Genomic DNA, 20,070 nt, shown 5'->3' on the forward strand with positions numbered 1-20,070 from the left:
GACTTCAGTGCCAGGTCTGTCAGGCAACTGTCCTCGCAGTGCTAGCTGTGTAATTTCTGAGGCTCGAGAAAGGAACACAGAACTCTGACCCATATGCTTCAACTCATGACAGGTCTCTGGGTATTCGGATCAACCATATGTAAGATATACAAGATACTACTCCCTCAATCTGAGGACACAGGGAGAACCAAACATGTCTGAGAAGTCTAACAGAAACTCTAGAAACAGCTGGTGAATCCTCACCGCTCTACATAAACTATTTGGGGGAAGCGGGGAGAAGATTGCCGATAATTTTAACTTCCTTGTTGGAAATTTCCAAAATTATAATAAACATATTTTATAAAAAAGTGTTTTAAGAAATATACCATAAAGGAATAAGAGCATACCTTAATAATGTAAATGGAGGTGGAAGAAAGCAGCCTAGATTTGTTCAAAAACTTTTTCCAGTTATAAAGTCCCTTCTTTGTTACTTAAAAAAAAAGTCTATAGAAGATGCATCTTGAATAAAGAGTTATTTGTTAGTTTTAAAAAAATACTTTTTGGGCTTCCCTGGTGGCGCAGTGGTTAAGAATCTGCCTGGCAATGCAAGGGACACAGTTTCAAGCCCTGGTCTGGGAGGATCCCGCATGCCGCGGAGCAACTGAGCCTGTGCGCCACTACTGCGCCTGAGCTCTAGAGCCCACAAGCCACAACTACTGAGCGCCTGTGCCACAGCTACTGAAGCCTGCACGCCCAGATCCTGTGCTCTGCAACAAGAGAAGCCATGGCAATGAGAAGCCCGTGCACTGCAACAAAGACCCAACACAGCCAAAAACAAATATATAAATAATAAATTTATATTAAAAAAATGCTTTCCAAAAATGCAGCTAGAAAAACTAGCTTGATCATAAGTATCATTAAACTTTCCAATAATGTTGCTGTTTATAGTTGAAAAAAGCTTCCTAATCCTTTTTTAATTTTCCTGATTTTCTTTTAATTAAAAAACAAAGTAATGCATGTACATGGTAAGATATTCAAACAGTACAAAATGGTATATAAAGTATTTCTCCTAATCCAGACACCAATTCTTTTCCCAGAGGTAATCATTGTTAGCAAGTTTCTTACATATTCTTCCAGAAATGTTTTATGCAACTACAAAGGATATATATACACTATTTATTCACACGAGATCATAATTTCTACTCCTCTTACAATCCATCCGCTTGACGGGATAATGTGAGGAAAAAATAGAATTACATAAAAATTAGGCCAAGATAAAAATTAGCCCAAAATTGTTGAAGAAAACTCAAATGGTCCATGAGAGAGCCAAAACTGAGGAGGAAAAAATATGAGAGGAGAATGCTTCTTAGGTCCTAAAACGTTTTCACCCTTTAAAAATTGTTATTTCTTTCTTTAAGAGAATCTTCTTTAACATGAAGGAAAGTCATGCTACTGATGTTTATTTGGTAAGTAGGCTAAACATTTAAGCATTTTTTCTCTGCTGGGTCTAGAAATTATCTCCTTCCTTTAAAAAAAAATGTTTAAAGGTAAAATTTTTTTTTTTTTTTTTTTTTTTTCAGTATGTGGGCCTCTCACTGTTGTGGCCTCTCCCGTTGCGGAGCACAGGCTCCGGACGCACAGGCTCCGGAGGCACAGGCTCAGCGGCCATGGCTCACGGGCCCAGCCACTCCGCGGCATGTGGGATCTTCCCGGACCGGGGCACTAACACTTGTCCCCTGCATCGGCAGGCGGACTCTCAACCACTGCGCCACCAGGGAAGCCCCTAAAGGTAAAATTTTAAATGGTAAGAGAGTAAAGTGATGTAGAATAAGAAAAGTACTTTATTCAGTGCACCCTGACACTTTTTTCAGTTCCATTCATAATTATAGCAAAAAAAAAATCCGCTGCTGAGTTTTTGTTATGTTTTACTTAAATAGTTACACTCAGGAAGAAAATGCTAAATATAAAAACTCCTATTATTGAAAATTTATACTTCTTATATATGTGTGTGTGTATATCTATATATCTATATATCTATATATCTGCCCTTTCATATGAACCACTCAAAAGAATTTTAAAAGCTGTTCTTTTCTGTATTTAAAATTACTTGTTTAAATATTTAGAAATTCCACAGGTGGCGGCTTTAATGGAATTTTTCCCAGAGTAAATTTCTTGGATTGAAATTGTTCCAGTTCTTCTGCTGTTAGTTGATCCCTGGGTGTGAATAATACATTATCTGTCTTGGTGCTGCCATTTGAGAATGAGAGAGAGGTGGATATGCTGCTGTTTCCACAGGTGCCACTGGATGACTTGGAAAAAGCAGTGTGAGACTGTGAGCCTGGACTACCAAAACCAGCTGAAGAACTGCCGCTTCCGAAGGCTGGGGCCTTTGGAGCTCCAACAGAGCCTGCTGCCATAGAAGCTGGAAATCCTGAAAATCCGGATGATCCCAAACCAGAAGCTGCAGGGGTTTTAAATGAAAATGAAGCAGCAGATGTGATTTGGGGTTTCCCAAGTCCAAAAGCTGGAGTAGAAGCAGTGATGGCAGAACTGGCGGAGGGTACAGCTCCAAATGCTGGAGTATTCCCAAACACAGAAGGGCTTCCAGAAGGGGCAGTAGCAAATCCAGAGCTTGCTTTAAAACTAAAATTCTGAGCATTAATGCTGCTGTTGTTATTCACTGGAAAACCTACAAAAACCAGAAAAAGAATAAAAGAATCTATTAGTCAGAAAATGTAGCTATATTACTACTCCCCACCCGCCCTTTTTTTTTCTTATTTCTGTGATATTTAGATGATAATTAACTTATTGGAAGGAAGAAGAGAAAAGTGAAAATGAGAAGCTAGGACAAACCCACTAAACCCTGTTGTCCCTGTCTTTCTGCTACATTGATCTCCTTTGCACCATAATTTATACTCAAGGAGGCAGCTCTTGAGAAACCTCATGGATTAGGGAGTGAACCTTCACTTCACCTGTCCCCTCATCTCATCGGAGCTGTCATTTGAGGACAATACTATGCTGTTATATACAGGGACAACAAAGTCCTCAAAGGTGCTGCTACTCTAACTACGTATTCCTATGGAAGTCTTGAAAAAACATTCCTAAAATATACTTCTAAAGCCTGAGCCATAGGGTCTTGCAAAGAACATGCCCATTCTGAACCCCATTTCGCAAATGCTTGATGAGCCAAATTCTTTGAAGCTCTATTATGGAAGGTGGTAGAATTTGCAAGGGTGACTTAAAATGGCACTAAACAAAACTTCAGGCTTTATATTTGAAACCTATAAAATCCTATTTTTCTGAATCAGTGAAGTCCTTCATTACTTTGTCACTTACCTGGTGACCCAAATGTTACTGATGGCCTACTGCCAAATCCAAATGCAGGTGCTGCTTGATTTACTCCACCCTTTATATCAGAGAGCTATTAAAAAAAAAGGTAGGCAAGTGAATAATTCTCAAGTACCTTTTCTATACACTTTATAGCCAAATTCAATTTTTAATATGTGCACTTAAAAACCTCTTCATTTTGTTTAACATAGAAAAATGCCTACAAGTGAATGTTCATAGAAAAAAATGGGCAAACCTCAATGAGTTTGAAGTGATTGTGTGGCTGATGAATTATGAATTATTTTTATTTTACTTATGCTTTTAAAACACTTTCTAAATTTCTTCAATGAACACATATTAAAATCAGGAAAATACTTTTTAATTCTAGATTTTAGTTTCTACTGGTTGATCTGCATTTATCAAAAAACCTAGATATTAGGTAAAGGGTCTTTAGAGGATACCCAGTCTACTTACTCAAATGTTTGAACTGAAGTTAATTCACAATTACATTATTAAAAGCTTACCACTAAAATCTATTAAACATTTCCTTTTCCCTGAAAATATTTTATGTTCTTGCTATTTTCTGCTCTAGAAATGTCTTTCGTGTCTGCTTACTGAAATCTTAATCTCCTTTTCAAGGAACTTTTCACTTAATCCTTACCTCTAAGAAGTCTTCCCTCATCAACCTAAGCATATAAGATTTCTCTCATTTTAAAACCCTATTGGCAGGCTTCCCTGGTGGCACAGTGGTTGAGAGTCTGCCTGCCGATGCAGGGGACACGGGTTCGTGCCCCGGTCCGGGAGGATCCCACGTGCCGTGGAGCGGCTGGGCCCGTGAGCCATGGCCGCTGGGCCTGCGCATCCGGAGCCTGTGCTCTGCAACGGAAGAGGCCACGGCAGTGAGCCCGCGTACCGCAAAAAAAAAAAAAAGAAAAAAACCCCTATTGGCATTTTTTCTTTAAAAAAAAAAATCAACTTTACTGAGGTACAGTTTACATAAAATAAAATGCATCCATTAAAACAATCTATCTATATTTTGATGAGTTTTGACAAACTTATAACCACCACTACAATCAAGATTTAGAATATTTCCATCACCCATAAAAGTTCCCTTGTGTCCCTTTCCAGTCAACACTCTCCCAACCTCTGGCCCCAGTGAACCATTCACCTACTTTCTATTACTAGAGATGAGGTTTGTCTTTTCTAGAGTGTCATATAAATGGAATCATTTAGTATGTACTTTTTCTTTTTTTCTTCTAGCTTCTCTCCCTCAGTCATTAACAGGTATGTGGATAAACAAATTATATCCATATAATAGATTAAAAGAATAAAGAATAAACCACTTGGCAGGGACTTCCCTGGTGGTCCAGTGGTTAAGAATCGCCTTCCAATGCAGGGGACGTGGGTTTGATCCCTGGTTGGGGAACTAAGATCCCACATGCCGCGAGGCAGCTAACCCCGCACACCACAACTACTGAGCACGCGGGCCACAACTAGAGAGAAGCTCGCGCCCTGCAATGAGGAGCCTGGGTGCCGCGGTGGAGGATCCTGCATGCCGCGATGAAGATCCCGCTAACCGCAACTAAGACCCAACACAGCCAAAAATAAAATAAATAAATAAATATTTAAAAAACCCCAATCACTTGGCATAAAGAATTGACATATGGTAAGCCAGTTGTAGGTAGGCTGTCCAAGATTCTCACCTACAGAAGGGCCCCTAGGAAGGTGGCAAAGAACATGGAACTTCCAACCTTGAAGGAAGCTCTGTAGTTCTCTGGACTCAGTTATCCCTTCTATATCAGCAATGGTGATGGCGGGCTACCTCTCATCTAGAGAAAAAATACTTCCGAGGAGTCCTACTGAATTTAAATGGCATTACAACAATTGAAAGGTAGAAGAAATTAGCTTGCACAAGAGTCTAGTCATTTGGGGGGGTGTGAGGAATTGGGACATTGGGGTTGACACATATACACTATTGATACTATGCATAAAATAGACAACTAATGAGACCATACTGTATAGCACAGAAAAGTCTACTTAATACACTGTGGTGACTTAAATGGTAAGGAAATCCAAAAAAGAGGGGATATATGTATATGTACAGCTGATTCATTTTGCTGTACAGTAGAAACTAACACAACATTTTTTTGTAAAGCAACTATACTCCAATAAAAATTAATTAAACAAAAAAAATGCAATGCCAAAAAAAAGAGACTAGTCATTTAGAAGCACATATTTAAGAAAAGAGTAGGGGGACTTCTCTGGTGGCGCAGTGGCTGAGAATCCACCTGCCAATGCAGAGTACATGGGTTCGAGCGCTGGTCCGGGAAGATCCCACATGCCGCGGAGCAACTAAGCCCGTGTGCCACAACTACTGAGCCTGAGCTCTAGAGCCCGTGAGCCACAACTACTGAGCCCGCATGCCACAACTACTAAAGCCCACGTGCCTAGAGCCCGTGCTCCACAACAAGAGAAGCCACCGCAATGAGATGTCCGCGCACTGCAACGAAGAGTAGCCCCCTCTCGCCACAACTAGAGAAAGCCCATGCGCAGCAACGAAGACCCAACACAACCAAAAATAAATAAATAAATAAATTAAAAAAAAAAAAAAAGAAAGGAGTAGGGTGTCGGGACTTTCAAACAGTCATTCACTAACTTTAGGCAGCTACTACTCTCATAGCCTTTTTCAGAAAGTACAAAGAAAAACCACCTAGGAGACTGGAAGTATCAAATTCTAAATGTAAATAATCTTATTTAAAAATAATATTCTTAAGAACTTCTTATGCGGGTAGCAAAATAAACTTTATTGACAGAGATAATGAATATGCTGCAGTAGGATCATGTATCTTTGGGGACAAGTGGGCATATATCTCCTAAAGGCATTTCTGTATAAGACAAGGAACATATGGTCCTTCAGTCACAAAAGTATACATTAGTCTAAATATGCATTCATATTTTTCAAAGCAATTTCTTTTTAAATGCTGATAACCTGGAATACTTGAATTTATGTAACATTTTCCAATTTTTAAAACTAGTACCACCAAAGTTAAAAACCTTATCCTAAAAATGGTTTTAGAAAAGCATAATTATCTGTGCTTTTCTGACTAAGGAACAGAGAGAAAACAACTCCAGGACCGTGACTCTAAATAATAATATAGTTCTTGAGAATGTGTGTATCACAATTCTTGACAGAGAATTTTAGCTTTGCTTTCCAAATCCAAAGTGAAATTCTGCAAAAAAGCAATAGGTAAGACATTTCCCTGTAGAAAATTCTCCAATACTCACCAAAGCTATTGTAGTTGATGTATTTAGACTTTTCAGTTCATTTACCCTGTTCCTCCACTGATTTATTAACTGTTGGATGGAATGTAGCTGGAGAGAAGACAGAAAAATAATGAGTCAATATTGAGTGTTTAAGATAATCTCTCCAACAACTTCATGTCTGTATTTCCAAAGTCACAATAAATTTATAAAACATTTTTACGGCCCATAACTTGTAAAATTTGCATTGACCTACCCCTACTTGCCCAAGATACTCCAGCTGTAGACCCCTTTCCCTGTTCTCCAACTCCTTGTATCACCTAGTTAAAATCATAAGTACCTGGCAGTACAGAGACAAACATGTGTACTAGTTGAAACACATGATATTGACTGTAGACAATAGAAAAACACAGGATTTATGTCATTTCCTTTAGGCACTGACCTTATTCAAGCCCAGCTTTTCAATTTTTTGATATTTGATATATGAGAATGTTAATCTATATACAACACTGCATTTTATTTAAGTTTGTTTTTCTAGCATTCATTGTGGTGTCTGCACCTAAGAGATACTCACTCCATAGATGTTTGCCAAATAATGAAAGGTATGATTTCTGGGACTGACTGCTGGATAACCCGTAATAAAAATAATGACATTCCTAGTTACTACAGTCAAAGTATATTATCACCATTTTAGATAACCAACCAATTTCAAAGAAATTCTAAATTTTTATTTAGAATATAAAACTAGCCTTGTTCTGAAAAAAAAATTATAGACCTCATCCGCTTTGCCAACACACAAACAAGCTACTACAGAGAAGACAATAATTCACAGCTAATCTGTTAGGTAGATGAATAGGAAACAAACTTACATAACTCTGTAAGTTATTGCTGGTTAAGAAGTTATGGTATTCAAGTCTCAACTCCTCTGGTGAAATATCTGTAAAACCTGAAGTGAGGAATCAATTGGAATCTTTAAATACCAATACTTTTGATAGTATAGTAAAATAAGAGGTGCTAGACAGGAAAATATGCTAATCTTGATCATTAGAAAAATTTCATAATCATAAGGAAAAAATTCAAAGCCTATACTCTATTTAATAAAGTATAAAATTAGAATAAAATATAGTTGGTTATTTGATCTTTGAAGGGGAAAAATTTTCTAAAGATAAATGGAGTGGAAGGAATAAACAAAAGAAACAAGAAAGAGTTGACTACATGTACATTCATACTTCTAAAAAAAATATTCTGTAAGTCAGAAACTACAATAGCAAAATTGAAAGGCAACAGTAAACTGGGAAAACCATAATTGCAACATGAGAAGAAGCGCTATGACAGGAGAAGAGCTAACATCAATGTATAAATAGCTATTACAAATCAGTAAGAAAAATAAGTTAGTATGGGCAAAGATAATGAATGGGCAATTCACAAAACAATTCAAATAGCCAGTAAATAAATGAAATTAAAAAGTTTACGCCAAAAAAAAAGTTCAATTTAAAAATACAACTTAAATAGAGATACAATGCTTTATTTATCAGACTGACAAAAATTAATAATGAATAATTGTTATTAAGGATGTGGTGAAATGGACATTCTCCTAAGTTGCCATTATGGAAATCAAAAAGGTAAAACTTTTCTGGGAGGAAAACTGTCAATAAATGTCAAATGACTTAAAAATGCTCATACCTTTTGATCTTAGAATTTCTAGGATTTAACCTCAGGAAATAATTAAATGTATAAACAAAGGGTGTTACATAAAAAGATGTTCATTCTAGTATTTTTAGTAATAGAGACACTGAAAACAAAGCAGAATACAACACTAGGTTATGATTCCTAATTATACATATAAATAAGAAATTGTGTGTGTGCATGTTTTGAAAGAAATACACTAAAATGTTACAGTTGTTATCTCTGAGATCAGTTGATTTTATTCACATATTCCTGTATTTTCCAAATTTTCTATGGCAATAGCTGTAACTTTCATAATCAGGAAAACTTTTTAAGAAAGGGAAAAAAAGTTCAGGATATTTTTCTACAGAGAATTATTTATAACCAGACACCATTAACTTCAAAGACCCTTACCTCAGAATAAAGAAAAGACTAAACATTCAAATCAGAATCCTGGAGGCTCTCTAACAACTTGTCTTTACCACCTTTATTAACTGCTCAGACCACAAAACCTATAATCACTTTGCATTTCTCTCTTTCCCCATATCTAATTAATAAGCTGCATTTCTCTCTTTCCCTATATCTAATTAATAAGGCTCTTGCCAGTTCTAGCTCCAAAACAGAACACGAATTCTGACCTATTCTATCTCCACTGCTAGTTAACTCTCAGTCATCAGCAGTTGTCTCCTAACTCATTGCCCTGATGCTATTTTGCCCCCAACAGACCATTTCTTTTCATACAACAGTCTAAGTGAGCTTTTTAAAAATTAATTAATTTATTTATTTTAATTATTTATTTTTGGCTGCATTGAGTCTTTGGTGCTTGTGCGCGGGCTTTCTCAAGTTGCAGTGAGCAGGGGTTACTCTTCGCTGCGGTGTGCAGGCTTCTCAGTGCGGTGGCTTCTCTTGTTGCAGAGCACGGGCTCTAGGCGCGCGGGCTTCATTAGCTGTGGCACGCGGGCTCAGCGGTTGTGGCACGCGGGCTCAGCAGTTGTGGCTCACGGGCTGTAGAGCGCTGGCTCAGTAGTTGTGGTGCAGGGGCTTAGTTGCTCCGCAGCATGTGGGATCTTCCGGGACCAGGGCTCGAACCCATGTCCCCTGTGTTGGCAGGCGGATTCCTAACCACTGTGCCACGAAGGAAGTCCTTAAGTGAGCTTTTTCTAATCAGATCATATCCCTCCTCCTGCTCAAAGCTCTTTCTGGCTTCCTAGTGCAATTAGGCCCAACATAATCTGGCCCCTGGCTGCCTCTCTCTGGCCTTATGTCATATTACTCTTTCTCTTATTTACTCTCCTCTGGCAATTCAGGCCTTGCTAGACTAAATACATGCCAACCTTGTTTCCACAAGGGCCTCTGCACTAGCTATTGTACTGTAAGGAACATTTTCCCCCAAATCTTCCCGTAAGTGACATCTTCTCTTCATTCAGGACTCAGCTCCAATACTGCTTCCTAAGAATAGATAACCACTCTCTGTGAAGAAACACTATCCCTCTGGTTACTTTCTCCTCCTTCCATCTGTTACTCATCTGAACCATGAAGACAGGAAATGATTTGAGTGACTATTTCCTTAATTCTTTCAAGGGTGGTACAAACTTAGTATCATTCTAGCTGCACAGGAAAAATTAATTCATTATAATGGATGCCTACAGACAGTGATTCTCCAACTTTCTGGTTTCAGGACCCATTTACATTCTTAAAAATAAATAAGGATGCCAGACCTTTTGCTCACATGGGTTACATACATCAATATCTACCATATTTGAAATGAAAACTGAAAAAATGTAGAAAATATTAATTTACTTAAAATAAGAAATATATCAACATAAATGAAAAAACTATTTTCCAAAACAAAAAATAAAAATTTAGTGATATAAGTGGCATTGTCTTATGTTTGTAAATCTCTTTAATGTATGGCTTCATAGAAGACTGTTGGATTATTATATCTGCTTCTGCTGTTCAATCTGTTCCAACCTGTTTCAGTGAATTGCCTGGTTCAAGTATATGAAGAAAAACTGTTCTCACACAGATGTGTAGCTGGAAAAGGATGACTTTAATGGCCTTTTCAGATAATTGTGGATATCCTTCTTGATACTATACCAAAACTTGACAGACAGTAGTTTCTTAAAGGTTAGCTATAATGTGGACTCAAATCATATGAATGAAATCATATTAATAAACCAAAACTATTAATTGTTTTATCTTGCACTTAGAAAGGGTTTTTCAAACATGCATAATTTTGTAACATCACACATTGGTCATCTGGAAAATATTGGTTCACTGAGTTATCCAGAACCTCCAAATGTTGGCACATGTCATCTTACAATATCAAAAAATTTGTTAATGTTATTTTGTGTGTGCTTCCCATTTTGTCACATAGAATATTTAAAAGGTGTACACTTAAGGGTCAATATTTAATAAAATTAATAATTTTTACCTCTTCATCAAGGACATTCTTAAGTGAAAATGGCGTTAAATTTTTTTTTTATTGACTATTATAACCTGCTAGTACAGTTTGTTGCCTGTGCTTCATCAAAGCTTTTGTACGAACAGTGCAAATGTCAACACAGTGAAAATGGCAATTAATGTCTTAGTATTATTATGAAAATATTTCTAAACTTGTACAGCCCTAAAAGGATTTCAGTAATAGGGTTGCCACATTTAGGCAAAAAAAAGAGGATGCCCAGTTAAATTTGAATATTTGACAAACAACAAATACTTTAAAAGTATAAGTATGTCCCGGGAATTCCCTGGTGGTGTAGTGGTTAGGACTTGGCGCTTTCCGTGGGCCCGGGTTCAATCCCTGGTTGGGGAGCTAAGATCCCACAAGCTGCACGGCACAGCCAAAAAAAAAAAAAAGTATAAGTATGTTCCAAATACTACATGGGATATTCATATACTAAAAATATTGTTTATCTGAAATTTAAATTTAACTCGATGTCCCATATTTTATCTTACAACCCTGCTTATGGATCTACATTTCACACTGAGAACCACTGCTCTAGGGCATTAGGCATTATGTTCAATTCTGAACTTTTTAAAAAAGGCTTAACACTTATTTTCTTTACAGAAAAATCAGTATCTAAAATTATCTTATTGGGCTTCCCTGGTGGCGCAGTGGTTAAGAGTCCACCTGCCGATGCAGGGGACGCGGGTTCGTGCCCTGGTCCGGGAAGATCCCACATGCCGTGGAGCGGCTGGGCCCGTGAGCCATGGCTTCTGAGCCTGCACGTCTGGAGCCTGTGCTCCACAACGGGAGAGGCCACAACAGTGAGAGGCCCGCGTACCACAAAAAAAAAAAAAAAAAAAAGTATTAAAATTATCTTATTTATTTGTATTACTTATGGCCTCCATCCCTCAAGAACATAAACTTCATAAGGGATGGATCCTATCTATCTTACTCATTGCTATATCTCTAGCACCTAGAATGAGGCCTGGCACAAAAGAAATTCATTAAGTATTTGTTGAATGATTAAGTAAATAAACGACTAAGGAGTGGTGTGACACAAATGTTCACAGAGAATGAGCAGATAGAGCAGAGACAGACAGAAATCCCAGAGTTCTGAGAGACTGAAAGGGCTCTCATCTTCTAGGCACTTGCTGTTCAACTTAATAGGGCCCAGAACCACCCAGCGTAGGCTTAGAAAACTGAGGTGGTCTAAGCATATAGCTGATTCACTTTGTTATACAGCAGAAACTAACACACCATTGTAAAGCAATTATACTCCAATAAAGATGTCAAAAAAACAAAACAAAAACAACTGTGGTGGTCTAGCTTTCAGCCCAAAAAGGGCTATGGACAAAGGAAAATGGGAAGGAAAGGAGTATTCTACAGAAATGCTATCTCTGTAGCCCAGCTAAGGCTCCTTACCTTCAAATATTACCCCCAGAATAGATCTCAACATGCTTTATGAAAAATAACTATCCTTAGAAAAAAAGATAGGGGAGAAAGAGAACAGAATTAGGCAGCCAAAGCCTTGGCATAATGGGACTCTTCTATTCACTGCAAGCAGCTAAAGGGTTCTGAAGTTGTATCTACAGGAAACCAAGGAAGCAGAGCCTCTTCTTGGGCTTACAGAATTGGAAATGTGGTGGGTCCTGATTCTACTATTTTTCCCAAGGGATCTATATATCTTGAACTATATCTTCCAACCTCAGTCTCTGAATTATGAAGTTCTGCTAGAATACTCGGATACTTTAAACAATGTCCAAACTCTTCTAACTGTAGCTAAGTTTGTGGTCGATTTCTTTATTGGACATAGTCTTGGTTTTAGAAAACAATAGTTGTAAAACACATTTTAAAAATACATAATTTCTAGTTACCTGAAATATTAGGTTTCTTTTTCACTGGTGAATAAACAGAAAACATCCACTGCCCTGATGATTCCCAAACCTCCATATCTTTTACAATTCCTTCCCTGAAAAAAAAAAAAAAGGGCAAAAGATCTTTTTCTTCTGATTGTTAAAATTTATCATTTATAATTTTCAATGATTGAAATTTTAAATTGTAGTAAATATGTAATTTTAGATTTTTCCATTATATTTTCTGAGGAGTGTTCTTTAAAGCAGAAGCTTATAGAAATATGAGCTACATTTCATGATTATAAATATTATAATATCAAAGAAGTTCGGAATTTTGGTTTTCCAATACACTGAACCATTAGCTGATACATTTACTGAGAACTCAACTATCATACCATACATATCTTAAAGAACTGAAATATAATAAAATACACAATACTAAGTTTAATCTTTCTTTGTTCATTATCATTAACATCAATGATCATTTAACTGGGAAAGAAACAACCAGTAAGTAATAAAGAACCATAAAATATTTAAGTGGTTAGGACTTCAGAGATCATTTTGTCTAATTCTCACATTTTGCAAAAAGGGAACAGACCCATGTCCATGGTTAACTTGTTGGCAAAGTCATGGATATATCTGGGTCTAAATTAAATATTTTCCCCTTATCCAGAATGGAATTAATCAAATAAGAATAACTGATAATAAAATAATAATAAAATTTAGGATTTTTATGACAACATCAAATATAGGAAGGAGGGTTTCTTTTTTAATTTTAATTTGGTTTTTTACTTTATTTATTTATTTTAATTAATTATATATGGTACATGGTTCAAAATGTTTACAACTAGTCTAATTTAGTTATGGGATGTAAAAGACTAATGAGTATATTTAAGTTCTGTCCTAGTTGCTGGGGGCTGACGGAACAGTTATACACAGCCAGGCACTGTTTCGGTAGGAATCATAAATTCTATTATGAATGTTCTCAATAAATGGTAAGAAATCTACTCCACAATAATGAAGGAAATCAAATGAAATGTTTGCATGGGCTTACTGAAGTAAAAGTTTTAGAAAGAAGAATACAAGATGCTGTAAGTGACCTCCAAGATCACAAGTTGCTTTAAATCACCTCATACTTTGTAAAGAACTCATAATTTAATATAAGCAGGACTACATTAGAAAGATATTCACAGTACAGTGTTATCAATAGAAAAGTGGAAAAAGCATAATTATCCCCAAGAACTCACTGTATTGATAAAGAAGAATGACATTTTTAAGTGAAATAAAGTCTAGTATGATACCTGCAAAATAGTAGTTATCTCTGATCATGGATGTTTTTTCTGCTTTTTGCTTATTCTGATTTTTTAATAATTTAATAAAGTAATAATAACATTACGTCTTTTTTAAGGAAAGTGCTGTAGGTACTTTTGAAAAAAATAAGCAAATGGGCAGGAATTTTTCTGAAGGCTTTCACTTACAGAAGTTTCTTTTCATCTTTCTGCCCATCAGAGCTAGGTGAAGCAAATGGGTTCTGAGACAATCCAAACCCCCTGTTCCTGCTAGCTGACGCTCCAGAAGCAAAAGATGGCTTTTCTTGATCTTTGCTGCCCCCCCATGGTGTGGATTTGGAGAAACTGGATGGCTGGATAACACTGGAATATCTCTGGCTGGTGGTATTCCATCCTCGTCTGTTACTACCTGAAATAAACAACAAAATAAACAATTTTACTAGCAACTCATTTTTAAAATCTCTTAAAATTTCACTGTAGTCTGTCTTATTATGTGCACACATTATGTAAAGATTCAACAAGCACTACATTTCCACTCATTTTAAATTACAAAACTCTTCATTTTCAATTTATATAGGTAAGTGTAGTATCAACAAATCACATAATGGTCTAACTTAACAAGATTGAGAAGACTGTAAATCCACAGAACAATAATGATATATAACTAAATTCAGCTGACCTAAGTTTATTAGGTAAACAACTGTTCGATAATGGAGTGGACAGAAGGCACGTATCTGAAATCATAAGCTCCTTCATGATAAAAAGATGTGTCTGTATCATTCTTTGCTCCCCAACTGGGCCCTATATAGTAGTAAAATCTGAAAAACAGACAATGTATTGAGAAGTGTATTCAATATAAAAGATTAGATTCTACCTTCTGTCCTTGAACAGATAGGTAAATCCATTTGACTCAGTATTCTCTCTGAGAAAACAACACCTACCTACCTACCTTCCATAGAGAGATTATAGAGGTAATTTACATATGAATAAAGTGCACTGAGTTCCTCTATTATGAGCAGATTTCTAGTATTCTACAATTATCAAAATAAGCCAACATTTTTCTCCTCTCTGTCTCTATATTTTACAAAATTTTTTCACTTCTACTGTCTCATTTATTCATCACTTCTTAGTTGGGGTCAAGATAATTCACCTTGTTTCTGACTGAATTAGGAGATATGCCATTAAATATGTATATTAAAAACTCGAGTGATGGGAGATACATTCCTTTATGAAAATTCACCTCCCAATTCTAAAACTGCTTAACGAAACCTAAGAGGAAAGGGGGCAGATTGCTAGACCAGATCCCTCAAGTATGGGTTAACGATACTTTATTTTCCCAGAGTTTCAAATCCTTCGCGGGGATGACACAACTGAAGAAATTCATTCCATCTTTTGTATACAGCTTTTGGTCTTCATACTTACTAATTCCATAAGCATTTATTTGTTTCTGGGCATTAAATACACTGTTTACTTGACTAGTTTTATCTCCACTTTTAAAATCCATTAACATTTATCCAGTCAACATTTATTCTCTAATTACTGCATTAAGAGTGAGTCTCAACAGAATGCCGAATATTACGTTTTGTTGTTCCTGGAAACACTCGTACATTTATCAGATCCTGAGTCTTAATTTTTGGTTTGGAATATTTCACTAGACCAATTGTGGGTGATGCAAAAAGACTGTCTCCAAGAAGGGGAATCAGACGTGAAACCACAATGTAACACAAGGTTTAAGGGTCAGATGAATAGCCCTAAAGGAGGAAAGAGAAGGTAGAGGTGGTCAGCATCTTGTGGTACCTTTAAGGACTAAGTTTCAGTCCTAAGAAAACCTAACTATTCATCTGACCTCTAAAACCTTGCATTGTACTATGGTTTCATTTCGGACCCCTCCTCTCCTCGAAGACAGTCAATCCTTTTGCAAAATCCACAATTGGTTTAGTGAAATATTCCAAAAGCTTCGACAATGACTTAGGCCAGGAAGCAGGTCAACGTAGTCCTGCACCCCCTTCCCTCATAGCCCAGAGTTCTTAACTGAGCATCCCACTCTCGATTTTACCCCGAATTTTATGAGCATGTGCATTTATCTGAGGTCAATGGCTCTGTAGCTTTTATTAGATCTTCAAAGGAGTTTCCCAAAGTTAAGAATCCTGACTTTGACCCCAGTTGCTAGCCTCTCCCTAGAAAAAAGTTTAGAAAAAATTATATTCAGGGCATCAAGGAGAAAAAACAAGTACGCAGAAGGGTAGTAAAGTAGTAAAGAACGGAGGCGTCTGGGTCGACCTATGCCAATTCTGCGACCACTGCCGCCCAAAGACAAGGTAAGTTCTGACACGTATTCCTATTTAAAAATTAACTGTTTTTCATTAGTAACCAAGACCAAGCCCATGCCTCCAACCGCTCAACAAAAGCCAACCGAGTTCCTAATAAATGAATAAAAAAGCCGGTGGGCGGGGCGGGCGAGGGGACGACGCGGGCACGTCCGCGTCACTTGACTGGTGCGCCACGGCGCTGTGCCCAGCGGCTGGGTCCACGAGGGACGGCCGTTCCTCGTGGGCCCAGCCCCACGCCAGGCCTTCCCCAGCTCGGCTAGGGGCGAAGGATGGAGGAGAACGTTACCTGAGAGCTGCTGCTGCCGTCCTTCGCCCGCACCTCTGGCGCCGGGATGTTCGTTCCAGCACCGATCTCCGAAGCGACACCGGCCTTGAAGGAAGAACTGACAAATGGTCATGGCGACGGCATCGCGGACGGAACTGTTTTCAGTCGACACCCTCACCTAGCAGAGCCGAAAGCAGCCAGAGGTCGCGGCTCCGCTGCTGTGACGTCATCTTCTCGCGCCTGGGAAAGGCCCTTTCTCTCTTGTCCCGCCCCCAGTGCGGAGAGGCGTGGATTTTATCTAATATGATTTGAGAAGAGTGGGACCGCCCCCCCACGCACTGAGCGTGACCTGCGAAGGCAGGATGATTGAAGGGTTATGCGGAGAAAGGCGCTGACGACCGTGGTGCAGCGTCTCGTTCATCAGGGGAAACTTGAGGTCCAAAATGAGAGGAAATAAAGTTGGTCAGGCAAACCCATAACTTCAGCAAGGCCCTGAGAGGAGGATCAGCTGTGGTTTGAGAAACCGAGTCGTATTTTTCATTTGTAACTGCTGAGAAAGTAAAAATCTGCCCAGCCATTCATCAGGATGGGTAACAGTATAAGATAAAGCCAGTTGTAACGTTTACAGGAAAGTTTCTTTTAAGGACAAACTGCAACTAAAAAGTATCATAACAACCCGCGTCTTTGGATGAGTACTACATTCTTACACGGAGAAACCTTGTTCTTTAAAGTCCATGTAAACGTTGCTATTTGAAATTTTATCAGTAAGAATGAAACATTCCACTCTTGCCTGGAGGATCTAAGACACTTTGACACAGAGAAGCAGCTTCTATTTCTAATCAGGTGCAGAACTGCAGACAAGGGGTTCCTGAAAAGAACATTACTTATTCTCTTAACTTTGTGGTTTCCAAGAGAACATGACCCTACACCCACTTCTCACCCCAGATGTGATGTTGATGCCTCTTTACACCGCTCTGCTTTGCTTTGAGACTATCAAAACTGTTTCATTTAGATTTTATCTGAACTCCACCTTTCCCACAAATCCTACATCTACCTTTTCCATTGTGTGGTGAGACACCCTACACTTCCTCTAGTGTGCAGTCTCCTTGGTTGCAATGCGTCAATAAGTCTGACTTTGTTGGATTACAGGTTCGTCCCCGGTGGTTTAAGATGACTAGCCATTGTTCTTGCTCATATACTTTGTTTGGATTTTGATGACAGCAGAACCTACAGGAGCACTGGGAATAACTGGTGCAACCTAGTTTATTTTTTTTTAAATCAGTTTAATTCATTTATTTTGAAAAAAATTTATGGAGGAGTTACATGTATATATAGTACAAAGATCTTTTTCCTGAACCATTTGAGACTATATTGCAGACCTCATGCCCCAACACCCAATTATTTATTGTATTTCCTACAGACAAGGACATTCTAAACCACAATAATCACCAAAATCAGGACATGAATATTGCTGCATACTACTATCTAATCCTTAGATTCTATTCATATTTTGCCTAATGTCCCAGTAATGTCCTTTAAAGGACAAGGATGCAGTTCGGAATCATTGTTGCCTTACTCATATTTCTTCCGGCTTCATTCTGTAACATTTTCTCAGTCTCTCCCTGACTTTCATGACCTTGACACAAACATTACAGCTAGTTATTTTGTACAATTTCCTTAATGCAGACTTATCTGTTTTCTATTAATTAGATTTAGATTATGCATCTTTGGCATACATGGTCTTCACAATGTATCTGTCAAGTTGTGCACAATTTGTTTGTCACATTGTCACGTTCACTTTGATCACTTCAGGTGTTGTCTGGCAAGCTGCTCCACTGTAAAATTACTCTTTTCCTGTTAGTAATAAGGATTTTGTAGGGAGAGACTTTGAAAGTATATAAAAACCTCATTCCTCACCAAACTTTTAGTTCACTCATTTATTTATTCCTATCAGTATGACTTATGGTTTCCAATTTTATTCATTGGGTTATAATTTGTTACTATCATTTATTGTGATGCTCAAATCATTTCCAGTTGACACATCCCATGATTCTTTGAGCACTTCACTTCCTGGCCTAAAAGATGCTCCAAGGTCATCTGACACTTTCCCTGCTTCAGTCCTGGAATCAGCCTGTTCTCCAAGGAGCCCTGGGTCTTTTTTGGTGGCACTTAGAAGCCAAGACCTGAGCTCTAAATTTGCTCATTGCTATTGTGGTATCTTTGTTCCCAAATCCTTTCATGGGCATTGCTAGAGAATACATATTATAGACAGACACACATTTACATTAATACATATTCCTATATGTCTATTAAAAACTATGACTTCACACTGATAACCTCCAATTTCAACCCAAGATCACAGAATTCATTTTATTTGCCCTCTGTATTTTTTTCTTTCATAGTGAGAAACTTGGCTCCCATCATTCTTAACATATCTTATTTTCAGCAGTCCCCTAGTAGTAATGAATCTCTCACTGTGTTCACTGACTTTTCATCCATGCAAATGCCAGCATGTGTAAGGACTCTGCCGGCATCAAAGACCTAAAATAATACCAGTTAGGCTGAAGCTTAAACGAGGGTGTGTATGGTGCTCCGTGAAGGTGGAGAGGTGGGCAAAGCCAGAATCCTGACTGAAATCATCTGGATAAAGTGCTGTGAGATGATGACAGCCTAGGGCTGAGGCATGTAGGACTCAGTAGTGATAGGGGAGGGGTAGGTGGAAATCAGGAGAGTGAGGTCATGAGAAGGAAACGTCTGGTTTCAAGGTGGCAGAGTAAAAATGCCTCTGCCACCCTTTCCTCTTGAAAATATCTCAAAATGAGGGGGAAAACAAGCAAAAACATCGTCTTTGATTATACTAGGAGATAACCGTAATTTCAAACCACAATTTATGAAGACTGAATGCACATAGAAGAGTACATAGTAAATTACTTAGAGGAAGAATCATATTCCTGTAAGATGGACAACTGATGTCCCCAGAGAAGGCTGAAAAGCCACAAGAATTAAGAACCACCAGGTATCATAGAACGGTGGACTGTTTGAAAATCTGTATGAGGTTCAGTTAGAAATCCATTAGATGACTATCCTTACCTGTTGGGAGATAGGTTTTTTTCTTGAAAAAAAGGGAACGAGAGGCTTTAGAGTCCAGGATGTAATTATAGAGGGTCAAGTTATGGTACTGACAAACGAGGAACCGAACTCTGCCTGTTGAATGGCGCTTTGCCTGAGCTCCAGAAATCCTGCAGCCAGGCTTATTGTCAGTCTCTTCCCAGCTTGCTCTCCCCCACCCAAGGGGCAGGAGTTTGTAAGTTTATATTCTGGAGAATCAAACATCCCAGAAAAAGATCTGTGGATCTCTTAAGGATCTCCAACAAAAACAGGCAGGCAGGGGCTTCCATAGTGGCGCAGTGGTTAAGAATCTGCCTGCCAATGCAAGGGACATGGGTTTGAGCCCTGGCCCGGGAAGATCCCACATGCGTGGAGCAACTAAGCCCATGCGCCACAACTACTGAGCCTGAGCTCTAGAGCCCGCGAGCCACAACTACTGAGCCCACGTGCCACAACTACTGAAGGCTGTGCGCCTAGAGCCCGTGCTCTGCAACAAGAAGCCACAACAATGAGAAGCCCGTGCACCGCAACGAAGAGTAGTCCCCAC

The 20,070-nt window shown here is 38.3% G+C and overlaps 1 protein-coding gene across 1 annotated transcript; it reads right to left on the reverse strand.

Moving 5' to 3' along the window:
- Positions 1 to 948: 948 nt before the first annotated feature.
- NUP42 (nucleoporin 42) lies at positions 949 to 18,250 on the reverse strand. Its single transcript, XM_082632425.1, has 7 exons — positions 16,437 to 18,250; positions 14,010 to 14,229; positions 12,553 to 12,647; positions 7,437 to 7,513; positions 6,592 to 6,678; positions 3,316 to 3,400; positions 949 to 2,668 (listed from the first exon to the last, which is right to left on the reverse strand). Exons 1-7 carry the CDS (start codon positions 16,546 to 16,548, stop codon positions 2,091 to 2,093), a joined length of 1,254 nt encoding a protein of 417 aa, XP_082488551.1. The 5' UTR covers positions 16,549 to 18,250; the 3' UTR covers positions 949 to 2,090.
- Between the last annotated feature and the right edge of the window lie 1,820 nt (positions 18,251 to 20,070).

The sequence above is a fragment of the Mesoplodon mirus genome, assembly GCF_964341445.2.
Source record: "Mesoplodon mirus genome assembly, chromosome: 9".
In the NCBI taxonomy this organism is placed as follows: Eukaryota; Metazoa; Chordata; class Mammalia; order Artiodactyla; family Ziphiidae; genus Mesoplodon; species Mesoplodon mirus.

What these genes read in the sequence shown, in the direction of transcription:
- NUP42 (XM_082632425.1), bottom strand. Translation starts at nt 16,548, where the DNA reads ATGACCATTTGTCAGTTCTTCCTTCAAGGCCGGTGTCGCTTCGGAGAT. An exon ending in ACGGCAGCAGCAGCTCTCAG is followed by an intron (nt 14,230 to 16,436) that starts GTAACGTTCTCC and finishes TGTTTATTTCAG; the next exon opens with GTAGTAACAGACGAGGATGG. An exon ending in AAAGATGAAAAGAAACTTCT is followed by an intron (nt 12,648 to 14,009) that starts GTAAGTGAAAGC and finishes TTTTTTTTTCAG; the next exon opens with GGAAGGAATTGTAAAAGATA.